Genomic DNA, 15,050 nt, shown 5'->3' with positions numbered 1-15,050 from the left:
CAGAGCCGCTGTGCGCTGGGGAAGGGGGCGGACCGCGGGCCGGGTGGGAGGAGGGGAGAGGAGGGCGGGCGGGCGCGGGAGCCCGGAGGGAGGGCCGGCAGAGGCGGCTGCCGCGGACCCTGGCGCGCGCGCGGGGCCGGCGAGCCGGGATCACAGCCAGGAGGCGGCGCCGCGGGGCGGCAGCCCCGAGTGCGGAGCCCGAGCCCGGGCCGCTCGGCGCGGGGGGCGCTGCGAGCCGCGGGCAGGGCCCAGGGCAGGCGCGGGGCAGCGGGTCGGCCCAGAGGCAGCGGGGTCTGGAGATCCCGATTCCCAGCCTGGGCGCCGGGAGCCACGGGAGAACCGCGACCCTCCACCGAGCATCGCCCGCACCTTCTGGGGCACTGGACGGTGGAGACCCTCGAGGAGCAGGTCGGCGGGTCCGCACCCGGGCAGTGTGAGTGCGTGTGCGCGCGCGCGCGCCTGTGTGCCCCTGAGAGGCGGGTGGGTGTGTAGGGGGGTGGGGGATGGCGGCGCCCCTGTGTGTCAATACGGTGTGAGTGCGTTAGGGGTGTGTGTGCCTCTCTGTACACATGCGTAGGGGTGTGTAAGGGGGTAGAAGCCCTCAGAACTGGGGTCCCAACCCACATAGGAAAGAGGGGGCTCAGCAGGATGCGGTGTGTATGTGTGCGCCCGCCCACCGCGTGCAGAGGCATGTGAAGGGTGAGTGGGTGAGTGTGTCATGGGTGCTAGGTGTGGCTGTGTGTGTGTGATGTAAGGGTGCCTGCTGAGTGCACGTGTGTCCCTGGCTCACCTCCCTTCCCCCATCAGATGTGTGTGTGTGTGTGTGTGTGTGTGTGTGTGTGTAAGGGAGAGTTCTGGGGAGGGGTGGCGGTGCTGCAGCTGCCCCTTGCCCAGCTCGCCTGCCAGATCTCCTTTCCCAGAAAGCTCTCAGTGGCCAAGCCTCCTTTTCCCAATACTTGCAGGGTCTTGAAGGCTTAGGGTCCCTGCTTCTCAGGCAGAGCCCGGCCGCCCTCCCTCTCTCCAGATCACTGGGGCCTGTCTCCGGGAACTGGGGCTGTCACCATGCGTTCCCTCCCAAGAGCTTGCTGGTTCACAGCTGCATTACTAGAAGGATGTTTGGCATATAGGGAACCTTTGGATTTTCGAGAGGGGAAGAAAGCTAGAGAGAAGGGTTGGGCGACGAGGGAAAGGTGCTAGATCTGGTCTGAGAATTTAAGCCGTTTTCTCTGCTGTGGATGGGGATGAGAATCAAGGATTGCAGTCACATTTCAGTCCCTGAATGCAAGGCTTGGGATGTTCTGGGCCTGAAGGAAAGCTTTCTCTCCTTGGAGAACATATTACACCCTGACCTCACCTCCTGCTTCTGTGAGACTGGAAGCTTCTGGGGGCATTCTTGTTCTGGGAAAGCAAGAGGGTGGCAGCAGCCAGGATTCACAAGGCCTCTCCTTCCTCCAGGACTATCTGCTCCAAGCGCTGTGAAGAAGTGAGACCCTGCCCACTTTGAGGCCACGGTGGGGACATGGCGGGGCGTGGCTTCGTGGGGCTGGGGCTGTTCTGCTGGGTTTTGCTTGCCGTTCCTGTGGGCCCCCAGCCTGCTTCCTCCATCCCAGGCGCCCTTTCCACCACTCTGACCCCACCACCTCAGAGTGAGGCCTCCATGCTGTCTCTCAACCTGGGACTAAACTTCAAACTTCATCTTCGGGGACCTGCTGCTGTCTGGGGAAGCCCTGTCACAGAGACACAACCTCTCTCGCCTGGGCCAGGCCAGGAGTCAGGGGAAGAGGTGGCCAGTGGACTGAGGACTGACCCCTTTTGGGAACTGCTGGTAGGATCTCTTGGGAATTCTCCCCCGGAGTGGGGCTCTGCTGAAGGCAGCTCTATTCCCTGGGCTTCCTCTTTGCCTCCCGAGTCCACTTTGCCATTCTCTGGGACCACTGACCCCTATCATCCCAGGACAGGCACTGTGGCCTGGGCCACTGCTCTGACAGCGGCAGCTCCTCCATCCACTGTTTCCAGGCCCCAGCAGAGTGAGCTGGAGCTGAAGTTTGATGTGGCACTGAGAGCAGGAGCAGCGCCCACACTTGGGCATCGAACACTGCCCCTGCTACCCAGCCTGCGGGCAAGCCTGGCAGAGATTGCTGGGCGCTTGGGACCCTTCGGTGAGTACCCACCACATCTGAGCAGCACCACTTCTGGACATCCCTTGTTAAGAACCCATTGCCTGCTGACAGGTAGGAGGCAGCTTTAGCCTGGTCTCCTTTTTGCAGGGTTCTTTGGTACTACTCTTCCCCCAGTCCGGAATTTCTCAGACTTTAACCCCCCAGGGACAACAACACTCCCAAGCCCAGACTCCAGAATGTCAGATTCTCCAGGTGAGCATTCTTTTTCCATTACAACCAACAGTTATGGGGCGTCCCCAAGCTAGCTGCTGTGCTAATGGCCTGACCACTCCGTTCTTGGCCCATGGGAAGACTACTGCTTATCCCAGGCCCTAGGAAAGTGGTACTGTGTTATAGGGGAGAATTCTTTTTGTTATATCGACTCTGGTTTGGGGCTGTAGCTTAGCACAGGAATGTATGAGCAACCATTCCTGGGACCCTTGACTTCTTTTAGGCAAGCTCTGGAGAAGAACAAACTTTTCTCCAAAGTTCTGTGGCTTGCTGGGAGGATGGCCCTAGAGCCTTATATATTTCCATTATAGGATTCTTTGGCACAACTCTGTCCCCACTCCCACCGCTCCTGGAAAGGAAGTTCTCAAGCCCAAGCCTGCTGGACCCAGCCACTTCCTTTAGCTCTGCTTCAGTTGAGACAGCACCCACGCAACATGGTAAGTCTAACATTCATTTGAACTTGACATTCATTGGGGCTTACTACATTTAATTACTGGGATCTTGTAGCTCTTTGTCCTCACAACTTTGATCATCATCCTCTTTATCATTATGATGGAGAAAAAAAAATATATATAGTCTAACAAGTGTTGTCAGGGAAAATCCCACACAAGTCAGTCATGATCCTCTGAGTGGTTTGGTCCTAGGTGAGTAGAAAGGGGACAGATGGATCAGGGACAAATACAGGACTCCATGATTCCTATAGCTTCTCCACTCACCCCATCCTCTACCTTAAATGGCCTGGCCTGCCTTCCCTGTGCCCACCCCACCTCAGCCTTGGGCCCTTTCCTCTGCTATCTGACTGGACATGACATGCAATCAGATACTGATAGAGCTGAGTGCCTTATTGGGACAGCACTGAAGAGGAGACTGAGCAGAGATGTCACTTTCATTCAAGGAACTCTTTCAGAACATGCAGGTAGACAAAGGAATGGTCCACAATGGAAACCTGGCTGTGAGTCCCTTTGCTTGCTTCTGAACTGGGTGACCTTAGGCAGGTGTTTAATCTTCTTGAGCCTGAATGCTCTTGTTTATCTAGGGTTTAGCAACAGTACTGAATTTGCCTAGGAGCTGTACAGCTTCCAGAGAATGTAAGCTTTTCACATGGTGCCGGGCCAAACTAGTTCATTAAATACTGTGAACCTTGCGTCTCTTCCCTCACTACACCTCAATGTACTTCCACATCCAACTTTGCAGACACCCTAGCTCCAGGCAATGGTGACAACACAACCCACTGAGCAGAGGGCATAGATGCCACAAGGAGAGACTTTCAGGCCTGGCTTTGCTCTGCTAAGGGTTTGTTATAACTATGTAAGCCCTCAGTCCTTTCATACGAGGTTCATCCATGGATGTTTCTGGCACTCTGGCTTTTTTCAGCCCCAGAGCTGACATCTCTCCTGACTTTCTGGCTTCCTCTAGTCACCATCATGGCATTCCCTTGATGGTAGGTGAGAAACAAGCCCTCTCCCCTTCCCCCCTAATGTTCAGCCAGTGTGCAGCAGAGGCAGGGTCTGCTATAAGTGAGTGGGGAGGAGTCTGTGCCTCTGGGGATAGATGTTGGCTGGCAGTCTGTCAACCTGGGTGACAGTGCTGGCCAGGCAGGTTTAATGAGTCTGGACAGTATCAGAGACTGCCCAGCTTTGCCTCATCCTACTCATCACTGGTGGCTGCAGGAGCCAGGCCTCTTCCTGATGAATCCAGGAGGGTCACAGGTTTCCTTGGGAGAGAGCCAGCCCTTGTTCATACCAGGAGTGTGTGTGTGTGTGTGTGTGTGTGTGTGTGTGTTGGTAGAAGTAGTAGTGTCATGTAGCTAGGACTAAAGACAGTCTCTCTGAGTCTCCTCCAGGAGTTTTCTAACCTAGGTGCCATTCACCTTGGGTTTCCAGGGCTTCCTTGAGCAGGGCCCCTTTCCCCTTGGGTAGAGGTTGTATTCAGCCCAGCCATAGCCTAGCAGTTGTAATAGGCTGTAATATATCAAGACCCTGAGGCTGGTTGATAGTACTCAGAACCCTCAGTATTCTGCAGTGATTCCACCCCCTCACTCCCTGATAAACCTAGAAGGCAGAACTCTGTTCTCATTAACCAGCACCTAGGACATCCAGTTGTTAAATATTTTGGGTGTCCCTGATGCAAAGAATATTCTTTCTCCACAGTCTTGGATGTGGGGGTTGGGAGAGGAATGGCGCCAGGCCACTAAACAGACTACGGCTTCCAGCATCCAGAGTGGAGATGCAATTCCAGAGCCCTTTGATCTGGGCAGCTGGATAATCAGGTCTGGCTTTTCCATGAACCAGCTGTCTCCTCCCCCAACTCCTCCCCACACAGCTCCTGCCTTACCAATTACTCACATTGACGTCCCATCTCCTCCATCATCCTAGAGGTCGAGAGGGGCCACAGGGACAGGGCCGGACCTCCCTGGAGGGGTGGCCTGTCCAACACAGGGATCCTGGGAAGGCAGGACCAGATAATCACTATCTTCTGGGCAAAACACACAGCAGTTCTGGGGAAGGAAGTTGTAAAGGAGGAAATCAGAGAGAATAGCATAGGGATCCCTCCAAGGCAAAAGGTAGGCTTTCTCTCATCTGTCTCCATCTATACCTGGTGTGTGTGTGTGTGTGTGTGTGTGTGTGTGTGTGTGTGTGTGTGTGTGTTGAACTGGTCATGCTATGACCCCTGGAAGAAGTTCTTTTTTTTTTTTGCCAGTCCTGGGGCTTGAACTCAGGGCATGAGCACTGCCCTTGGGCTTTCCTCAAGGCTAGCATCTACCACTTGAGCCACAGCACCACTTCTGGCTTTTTTTGTCTTCCTTCCCTTCCTTCCTTCCTTCCTTCCTTCCTTCCTTCCTTCCTTCTTTCCTTCTTTCCTTCCTTCCTTCGTTCCTTGCCAGTCCTGGGCTTGAGCTCAGGGCCTGAACACTGCCCTTGGACTTTCTCAAGACTAGAGCTCTACCACTTGAGCCTCGGCACCACTTCCATCTTTTTTCTATGTATGTAGTACTGAGGAATTGAATCCAAGTCTTCGTGCATGTAGGCAAACACTATTACTTGGCCAAACTCCTGGCCCCAACCCCTGGAAGAAGTTCTAATTCCAGTCTCCTCTGACACTTGAGCTGCCCTAGTACTTAGCCTATTTTCTGGCTTTATTCCCATTCTGGATTCTTATTAATATTGAAATTTGTTACAGTTGTCATAGCACTTGGGAATGGAGATGAGAGATAGGTTTCTTGGGGTCCACAAGTGAGTAGTGATAGTGGAAGAGGGAGATGTGAAGCTGGCCTCCCAGAGTTGTACTCATCTATAAAGAGAACAAAGAGAGTGGGAGGGGGGTTGTGAAATAGCGATCTGGGCCAGGCTGTGAGCCTCCATGTCTCTGTAGAGCTCACAAAGGCCAAAGCACTTTGCAGAAGCAGTGGGTTAGACCAGGGCATCAGAGGGGCATAGAGGATGAGAGGTGTCAGATTGTATGTATATGATCCTACCAAGGCCAGCCTGATGCTCTCCCTGATCAGCACACAGTTTCCCACTGAACGGTTTCTCATTTAACTGATGGCTGCTGTCGGTGCTCAGGGATGGTTAGGCCGTTAACATGGGGGTCTTCCAACAGTTTATAAACCCAGGCAATATGTGGATGTTCATTCAGTTGACAGATGGTTGTCTTTCTAGACATGTTTTGGATGCACTGAAGACTTTTAATTCACACCACAACCTTCAGTTAGTTAAATCAAGAAGTAGTTTGAGGCCAGAAGTGGTCACACAAACGCAAGCTCATGATTAATCCATAATAAACATTAGCCAAAAATAATGATGCTAGTCACTCTAGAGTTTTATATCATCTCATTTATCCTCATAACTGTCTTTTGCAGCAGGCATTCTTACACAGTTCAGATCTGAGGAATGCGAAGCAGGGTATATGCTGCCATTTACAGTTGGCAGAGCGCTGTATATATTTAAAGTTCTGGCTGTTCCAATTCCATCTTCCTCTCTCCTCCCTCTCTCCAGAGCTGACTTTTGGCCCCCTCACTCCTTTATCTTGTTCTTGCTATGTTTTGTCTGTTTCTAGTGTGATCTGGTGCTTTCTGAGAGGGGATGAGGTGTCTTTTAATACTGTCCATCTGGAGAATGGCCAGGCAGTTGGGGCAAGAGTAGGAGAATTTGTTCCACGTCTGTCTTCTGTCCTTTTCTTCACTCCCACAAGGCAGAACCTGTCCTTCACTACCACCTTTTTTTCCTCCATCTTGGCCTGCAGTTGCAGTCCTGATGAGCCTGAGAGATGGGGACAGGGAGAAAGTTTTCAGCATCTTCCTTTCTGCCTGACTGTCTATGGGAGAACCCCCCAGTGTTACTCCACGTGGTTCCTTTCTTGTTCCAAGAGAGCAGAATCACTCACCCAGCTTAGCTGAGTCCTCTTTCCCCCAAGGGGTATGGAGAGATGTTGGAGCACAGAATGGGGCAAGGGCCTGAGTTTCATCCTACTGGGATTCTCCAGTTGTTCCCTTCCAAGAGTTCAAAGTCACCCTGGAAGACTCAGAGGAGTCTATTTCAAGGTAAAATGGGGAGAAACCAGAGAGGCATGTATAACAAGAGCCTTGGAGCAGTGGCTGTGTGGATGAGTCAGAATGGGGTCCACAGCCACACACTGGCTGAAAACTGAGGTGTAGCAATGGCAATAAATAAGAAGAAATGGTGTTCTCCTAGAGTACCGGAGGCAGGCGGTCTTATCCCTCTCCTCCTGCTCTGCATGTGTGCATGCATGTAACTTGAAACAGGGACAAGCTAGGGAGCTGTTGAAAAAGGGCAGCATCTCCCAGTGCCAAGGTGGAAAGTTAGGTGCCAGGGATGTAAAGGAGACATAAGCAGACTAGTATGATGAGGATGTTCAGATTGGTGCTTGGATCTGGGTTCTGGTTATACCTGGCCAATTTGTGGCCTTGGACAAGTCATTTTGCCTCTCTGTGGGGCCTCAGTATCTTCATTTACGCAATGGCTATCTGCTTTGTGACAACTGGGTGCCACAAATCATTTAGTCACAGAGATTGAGATGTGAGCAAAGACAACACAATCCTGTTCTCATAACCTCCCCTTCTGGTGTGAGGACTTGTTTGTTTGTTTCTAATTCCAATGGTACACTTTAGGATTTCCAAAGAAAACTCCTTTTCAGTAGAATCGCTGAGAGCCGGATGGAATTGAGCAAAGGGTGGGTAGAAAGGCAAGAACTGAACCTTTGGCCTGAGAGATTGGAATGGAACAAGGGAAAGTGAAAGGCCAAAATGTGTGTGAGTCTCCTATGCAAGACAAATGGGTTGTGAATGCCTTCTAGAGGTTCTGATGGACTCTTCGTCATTCATTCAGACTCCTGGAGGGGCAGGCTGTGCCATCGATTCGGCCAAATGTTGTTTTTTCTCACAGACCCCACCATCTCCGCCTCCGATCCAGATGACCTCTCTCCTGTCAACCCGGGACACCCTTCAGAGCCGCCCAACTGTGAGCCAGAGCCCTGTGGACACGGAGACAGGCCGGACCTCGAGGAGCAGTCTCCAGCCTCTCCGGTGCCGCTCTTCTTCTTAACCCTGGAGGCCGACTGGGAGGAAGCCAGGGCCCGATGGGGGCTGGCCTGGGAGGCGCACGTGTACGGGGCAGGTGCGCTCTTCGGTCTGGTGGCCCTGCTGGCGCTGCTGGCGTTGGCCCTCCTGCCTTGGCGCTGCCCGCCCGGCGCCCCCTGCCTGGCGCTGCTGGACCTGCTGCTGCTCTCGGCTGGGACCACGCGGGCCTTCCCGCTCTTCTACGACGCGTACGGGCACCGCGATCGGCTGCCGGCGCTCGCCTGGCTGCTGCTGCAGGACCTTCCGCTGCCCTGCCTGGCCGCGGGCCTGGGGCTGGCTTGCCTGCTGCTGGCCCGGCCGCGCCCGCCCCGGTGCCCCGCCGGCCTGGCGGCGCTGCTGCTCCTCGGACTGGGGCTGGCGGCCGCGGCCGCCCTGGGCAGCGCCGCCCACCACCCGCTGCGGCCCCTGCGGCTCGCCTCGCGCGGGCTGCACGCCTTCCTCGCCGCCCTGCTTTCTGGGCTCCTGCTGGCGCTCTCCTGCTGGGGAGGGCGGCGGCGACGGGCTGGGGCGCCCCTGGGAGGGTCCGGGTTCAAGGGCGCTACCCCTGTCCCGCAGGCGCGCAGCCCTTTCGCCCCGCGGGAGTCCTGGCGGCGCGCGGCGCGTACGGCCCCGGTGGCGGGCACCTTCGGGCTGCTGAGCGGAGCCCTGCAGGGCTACGAAGTGCTGCATGCCCTGGGCTACGGAGGCCAACCCGGTCTGGAGGGGCCCTGGCCCTGGTGGGCCTTCCAGCTAGGCCTGCGCCTGGGCGAGGTGGGTGTCGCGCTCCCCTTGGCCCTGCTGGGCCTCTACCCCGCGCTCTGCAGTCCCCGAGTGCCGCCGCGCTGCTGGGCCAAGTTCTTCCGTTTGTCCCCGGGCCACGCAGCCCCGCTACTGCCGGGAAGCTGGGTGGCCGGGCCTCGGGGCAAGGAGCCCCTGGGAAGCGCCATCGCACGTGGCGACGCGGAGCTGCTGCAGCTGTGCGCCCTGGCTGGGCCAGGCCCGGACCTCCTCCTCCAGGGTGGCGGCTGCCGGGGTTGCCAGGGCGCCGCGGCCAAGCCCGCCCCGTCCTCCGCCTCGTCCCCCCGCAGCGACTGCACGGTGGATTTCCGCCCGCCCTCCCCCATCAACTTGCGGCGCAGCATCGAGGAGGCCCTGTGCAGCGAGTCGCTGCTGGCGCCCGGCCTTTTCCGGGGTCCTGCCTTCGGCGAAGCCCTGCCTGGGCTCGGTCTCTACCGCACCCTCTCGCTGGGGACCAAGACAGGGACCGGGCCCAGTGGGAGATCCGAGGAGGCCCCGGGGTCTCCCGCGCCCCCCGAGCTTCCTTCTCCCGGGGCCTGGCCCGCGGGCAGCAGCCCCTCATCCGGCTCGCTATGCGGACTTTCAAGGGACAGTTCGTCCATGCTGCTCTGCTCCAGCCCAGACAGACCCCCGCGCTGTCCTCTAGTCTGCATCCTCAGCCCTCCGCGACCCTCCGGAAGCAGCCCCAGTCTCCCGGCCTCGGGATCCTACCAGGCTCTGTCCCCACCCTCCAGCGACTCCCCCGAGCCTGGGGCCGAGTTGCAGGCGCAGGAGGCTTTGCTGCAGGAGCAGTTCCTGGATGCCTGCCGACAGATTGACGAGCTGAGCGTGGGCAGCGACACGATAGACCTGTGAAGAGGTGGCCACCTTGCCGCCTGCCATTCACCCCTTTCTGGCGCCTGCTCTGTCCAAGACCTGCTCACTGTAGCCCTTGCCCAATCCTGCCTGGCTCACATACCTCTCTCTCCCCACTTCCTTCCTCATCCAGGACCACTGGGTAAGTGGGTAGGTCAGCAGCCGGGCTCTGTGGATTGGGAATCAGTGCCACCTTCTCCGGAGCCCTGGACACTGGTGCCCTCAGCTGCCATTTCAGGCTGGCAGGGGTCCCACTTTCCTCTGCCTTCACCAGCAATAAAGCTCCACGGTGCTGCACTTCTGACCACCACTCCCTATTCTGGTGCCGAGTGAGAGGGCTCTCCTCAGAAGTCCCAGGGCCCTGCCTTAGCCCCATACCCACCTTTGCCATGTCCAGGAAATCCCACCCCTCTCGTGCAGAGATTCCCTGATCTCCGTGGATCCTATACCCCACAGAAGGATCTATGACCCATTGAAGAGGCCGTACAACACCCGGGTGGGAGGTGAACGCTTTCAGAGTTAATTTATCAATAAAATATTTTTCAGAGGACAATGTGCTGGTCTTCCAGGGAAAACTTAACTGGGATCACATCAGCAGTGGGTCCATCAGAAGCGGGCGTGGAGTGGGTTTACCTCAGACCCCAAGGACCTTCACACAAGACCTGGGAGTCTTGCTTGCCCCTTGCCTAGGATGAGGGAGGTTTCTGGAAAGGGTCCTGGAAGACCTGACTCCCCAGAAGAGGCTTTTCGCAGAGGTGGAACGCAGTCTAAGGGGAATGACAAAATTCTTTAGTCCTTAGGAGTATTCTCAGGATCCTGGGGTCTGATACTGGTAAACAGCTGGCGAGGAACTAAGTGATAACGTTTTTGTGGAAACATGTAAGAGGGCTATCAGTGAAAGGGCCAGATTGCCATGAGCTGGATTTTCTAGTAGTACCTATGTCATGTTGCCATAGTTTGGGATCCACAAAGAAGAAGCCCTTCTTCAACCATCAATAGGGTCGCTTCAAGATTGGACTCACAGAGGCCAGGAGTTTGGCCTAATGGTAAAAGTGCTTGCCTAGCATGCACTAAGACCCAGGTTTGATTCTTCGGTACCACATACATAGAAAAAAGCCAGAAGCCGTGCTGTGGCTCAAGTGGTAGAGCTCTAGCCTTGAGAAAAACCCAAGGACAGTGCTCAAGCCCTGAGTCTAAGCCCAGGACTGACAAAACAAAAACAAAAACAGAAAAACAAGATTGGACTCACAACCACCACCACAGCCCCCCCCCCCCCCCCCCCCCCCGTGCCACCAGCTGCTATGGATGTGGCACTTCACTGGAATAAGCCTCATCTGGTTCACCCCTGCCCCAGCCCCAGCCCAGACATGATCACATCCTGTCAACAGGTGCTTGGTATCCCTGCCTTTCCTTCAGCATTTGGCTGGGAGCTCTATGAGCATTTGTCATTCAGCTTCAACACAGTGGTTCAGAATGGCACCAAAAGCAGAATCTTGGATTAGGTTTGAAAATGAAAATCTGACAGTGTTTTGGCAGATAGCCTGCATATCACAGGGAGACTTGCAGTAGCATATGCACTAAACTCAAAGTGGAAAAACAGGAACCCAAGTGGTTTGTCCCTTCCAATTCTGGCCATCAGCTGGTGGGAATTGGAGAAGAGAGGATAGGTGTCAAGACAAAAGCAGGCAGGAAACCCCAGAGGGGTTGGGCTGTAGGTAGGCCAGGTCAGATGCACTAGTAGAAGAAGATAAGCACAGCTCTCCTTCCAGATGAAGGTTGTCTTGCTTGAGAGGAGCATCCATCTAGGGCCTCAGACCTTGGAGGGAGGAGGGGAGCCAGCCATGTGTAGCAGAGAGTAAGCAACCTAGTGGGGAAGAGAAATGGAAGGCAGCGGTGCAGGCCAGGCTGGAGAGATGGGCCTGGCGTGTTTCTGTCTGTGTTTTCTCCATTACCTGGCTCAGCACGGCTCAGAAATTCTTGCTGCATCGTCACTCTGGGCTGAGGCCCAGAGAACTGCCAGCCTCCTAATTACAGACATTTCTCACTGGTGTCCTAGTGGCTGTTGTAGACCCAGCATCAGCGCTGTATTGTGTCACGTAGGAGTGTGCTTGCAGATTTGAGCAATGGCTCCCTTTCTTTCTTACTTTTCCTTCCATCTGCCTCACATCTGCCCCTGCCCATCCCCAGTCCTTCTCTGTCTTTTCTTCTTCACTCTAACCCTGGACAGCTGTTATCTCCCCCCTTCCCCCCAAATCAGGGTTCTTGAATCCATGCACAACCTCACCCAGCAGAGCATTCTAAGTCCCAAGCACCTCCATTTGGCCTGACTCTCTTTTGTTTTCTCTGAACTTTCTGAATGGGGCTGGTGAGGAAGGATCATGCCCAGGGGATACAGACTGCTGTATCCACTGATTTTTCTCAGTAAGGATTACCTGAGATTTTTGACTCTAAGAAATCAAGATAGCTGTAATCCTAGCTAGTCAGGAGGCTGAGATCTGAGGATCAAGGTTCAAAGCCAGCCTAGGCACTAAAGAACTTGAGAATCTTATCTCCAATTAATCACTAGAAAATGTGAAGTGGGGCTGTAGCTCAAGGATAGGGTGGTAGCCTTGAGCTGAAGAGCTCAGGGACAACGTCCAGGCCCAGGGGTAGGGTGGTAGCCTTGAGCTGAAGAGCTCAAGGATAACGCCCAGGCCAAGTTCAAGCCCCATGACCCACCCCGCCCCCCCAAATGAAAAGATTGTGTCATATCTTCCCTTACCTTTGTCCAAAACAGATTTTTTTTCAGTCTAGGTAGATCCTAATGCATATGTCCTGTATTTCTGAATCTTGGTACTGTAGACACTTTCATCCATCCATTCATTCTCCTAAAACTATTTATTGAGCTATGCTCATGCCTATAATCCTAGCCATGCAAGAGGCTGACATCTGAGGACTGCAGTTTGAAGCCAGCCCAGGGAAGGAAAGTCCATGAGATTCTTATCTCTAATTAATCCACAAAAAACTGGTGGACGAGTGTCAGCCCTGAGCAAAAATAAAAACTAAAGAACAGCACCAGGCTTGAGTTCCAGTACACACACACACACACACACACACACACACACACACACACACACACACACACACACTTATTATTATTCTTACCATGTGCTAGTACTAGGAATAGAGCTGGACAATAAGTATACCAGCCCTGAGTTTGTGAAGTCACATGTCTTTTGGGAAAAAGACACACATTAAAGAACAAATACAGAACATACAAATACAAAGACAGAAATAATTAAAACAGCACAGTAACTAATTCCAGTTGTGAGAAATTGGAAGAATAAGAACAGTATTATAGAAGGTTTGATTTTGTTTGCAAGGAATGGTGGAGCCAAAAGACCTGGGAGAGGCTGAGAACATTCCAGGCCCCTTTTACTTTCTTTCCAGGTTCCTGCACAGTGATGGATGAGGGGCAGGCTGGCAGATTATTTCCCTTGGAAGCCACGTAGCAGGTTCCATGATGCCTGATATTTAATAAAGAACTCTGCATGTGTCCTGGGTAGATGGACGAACAAATATTCTTGGTTGAAAAACCATGTACTTTTCTTGTATGAATGGATGGATGAAATGGGTTGGCAAACAGATGGGGACATAGGCCTGAAGGAGGGGAGATTGGAAGGGGCAGGTGTCCTGTTGTCCTCCCAGAGGGGCCCAGAACCCTACACTGTGAGTAGCTGCTGCCCCCTGCTGGGCATAGGGACATAGTTCAGCTTTAGGGCTTAAGGTTTTTTAAGACAGCATTTGTAAGGAGTATTGCAAATAGATACTGGAACAATTTTCTCTAGGCTTTTTTTTTTTTTCTTCCTGTAAGTACTGCAGCCAGTTCTGGGAAGGCATCCTCACAGCTGAGGCCTGAAGCTTAAAATTTAGTCTTTGGGTATAAAATTTTAATACCTAAGATGTTGCTGGGGTCAGAGGAGAGAGGGGGTGGGGGTGCTGTGGGGAGGAGGAGCAGCAGAAAAAGAAGGAAAAATGTGGAATCTTAAACCAACTTAGTTCAAACAATCAAACTCATTCCTTCGTCTATATGTGTATCTATTTATTCAGGATGGACTAACTTTTGTAGCCTCCACAATCTGTTTTGTATTCCAATATTTTCTTCTTTTGTTCTTTCTTAAATAATTGACTTAAATAATTACTTCTAAATGATAGCAGCATGGTAGGTGGAAAGTGCAAAAAGCATGAAAAGTTTCTCTTTCTCGTCAAACCGCAGCCACTTTAAATACATTTGTGATGAATAACTGTTACTGATGATTGAGAAGGAGGATGCAACACATTCAATTCATGAAGCCCTAGCCAGGTCCAAGTAACTAATACATGCTTCAAAAGGACAAAAGCTATTATTAAACAAATACTTTAAGAGAAGAAAACACTGGAGGCCCTAGAGTTTTGCCTAGTAGTAGAGCTTGCCTAGCATGCAGGAAGACCTGGGTTCAATTCCTCAGTACCACATACACAGAAAAAACTGAAAGTGGAGCTGTGGCTCAAGTGGTAGAGCTCTAGTCTTGAGGAAGCCCAAGGACAGTGCTCAAGCTCTGGGTTCAAGCTCCAGAACTGGCGAACAATATATTCTAGAATTCCAGGAACATGCAGATCTCCTGGCCAGTGAGATTTCTCTGTTAGGAGTCTGCCTGATAAGTAAGCCTGAGGAAAAAATATATGGGTGGAGCTGGGCTTAAGGTCTGTCTTTGTGTATTAGCTGAATGTTGTTGGCTTTGGGATGTTCTGATGTGATCATAGCACTAGTGTCTATGCTGTGATACATTTTTGAGATGCATGTGTACATGAGTTATTAATGGGGCTTGATTTCAGGGCCTTGTGCTCTTGCTCAGCTTGTTTTCAGGTGCTCTACTGCTGAGTCATGCCTCCAACCTGACATTTTGCTAACTGGAGGAGTTTGTCAGGTTTTTCTTCTCTGACTGACTTCAAATCTCAATCCTTACACCTGTGTAACTTGAATTGCTTGGATTACAGATATCCCCTGTCTCCTTACTAGATTGTATTCTAATATGAAGGGAGGGACCCTACCTGATTTTTCTTTTTTAGTTCACCAATTTTATCATGGTTTGGTATATAGTAGGAGCTCAGAAAGTATTTATTGAAAGAACAATTATGTACCATCTGTGCCCATGTTCATAGTTTGTCTTTTATTCTCCGAGGACATGAGAAATTTTCAAATGATTTGTATTATATACCTGTGTCTATGACATGGAAATCTGTGATTTCAGCAAATAGCCTGGGAATCTATGGAGACACTTCAGAAAACATTTATTTGAACATCAATTATATGACAGATCTTGAGTAAAGCCTAGGGCCAAATGATCTGCCTGTCATGATGAATTTGGGGCTGATGTCCTGGAGGTGAGATTTTTAAGAGGAAGTAAATTGGG

General features: G+C 52.7%; 1 protein-coding gene across 1 annotated transcript; it reads left to right on the top strand.

Moving 5' to 3' along the window:
* Positions 1 to 239: 239 nt before the first annotated feature.
* On the top strand, positions 240 to 10,161 carry Prrt4 (proline rich transmembrane protein 4). The gene is made up of 5 exons (XM_090332379.1): positions 240 to 433; positions 1,456 to 2,159; positions 2,268 to 2,372; positions 2,702 to 2,827; positions 7,793 to 10,161. The coding sequence occupies exons 2-5, from the start codon at positions 1,520 to 1,522 to the stop codon at positions 9,616 to 9,618; spliced, it is 2,697 nt and encodes an 898-aa protein (XP_090188505.1). The 5' UTR covers positions 240 to 433; positions 1,456 to 1,519; the 3' UTR covers positions 9,619 to 10,161.
* Positions 10,162 to 15,050: the final 4,889 nt, after the last annotated feature.

Source organism: Megascapheus bottae, chromosome 5, assembly GCF_031878675.1.
Source record: "Megascapheus bottae isolate mThoBot1 chromosome 5, mThoBot2.hap1, whole genome shotgun sequence".
Lineage (NCBI taxonomy): Eukaryota > Metazoa > Chordata > Mammalia > Rodentia > Geomyidae > Megascapheus > Megascapheus bottae.
This window is presented reverse-complemented; position numbering and strand designations above follow the sequence as displayed.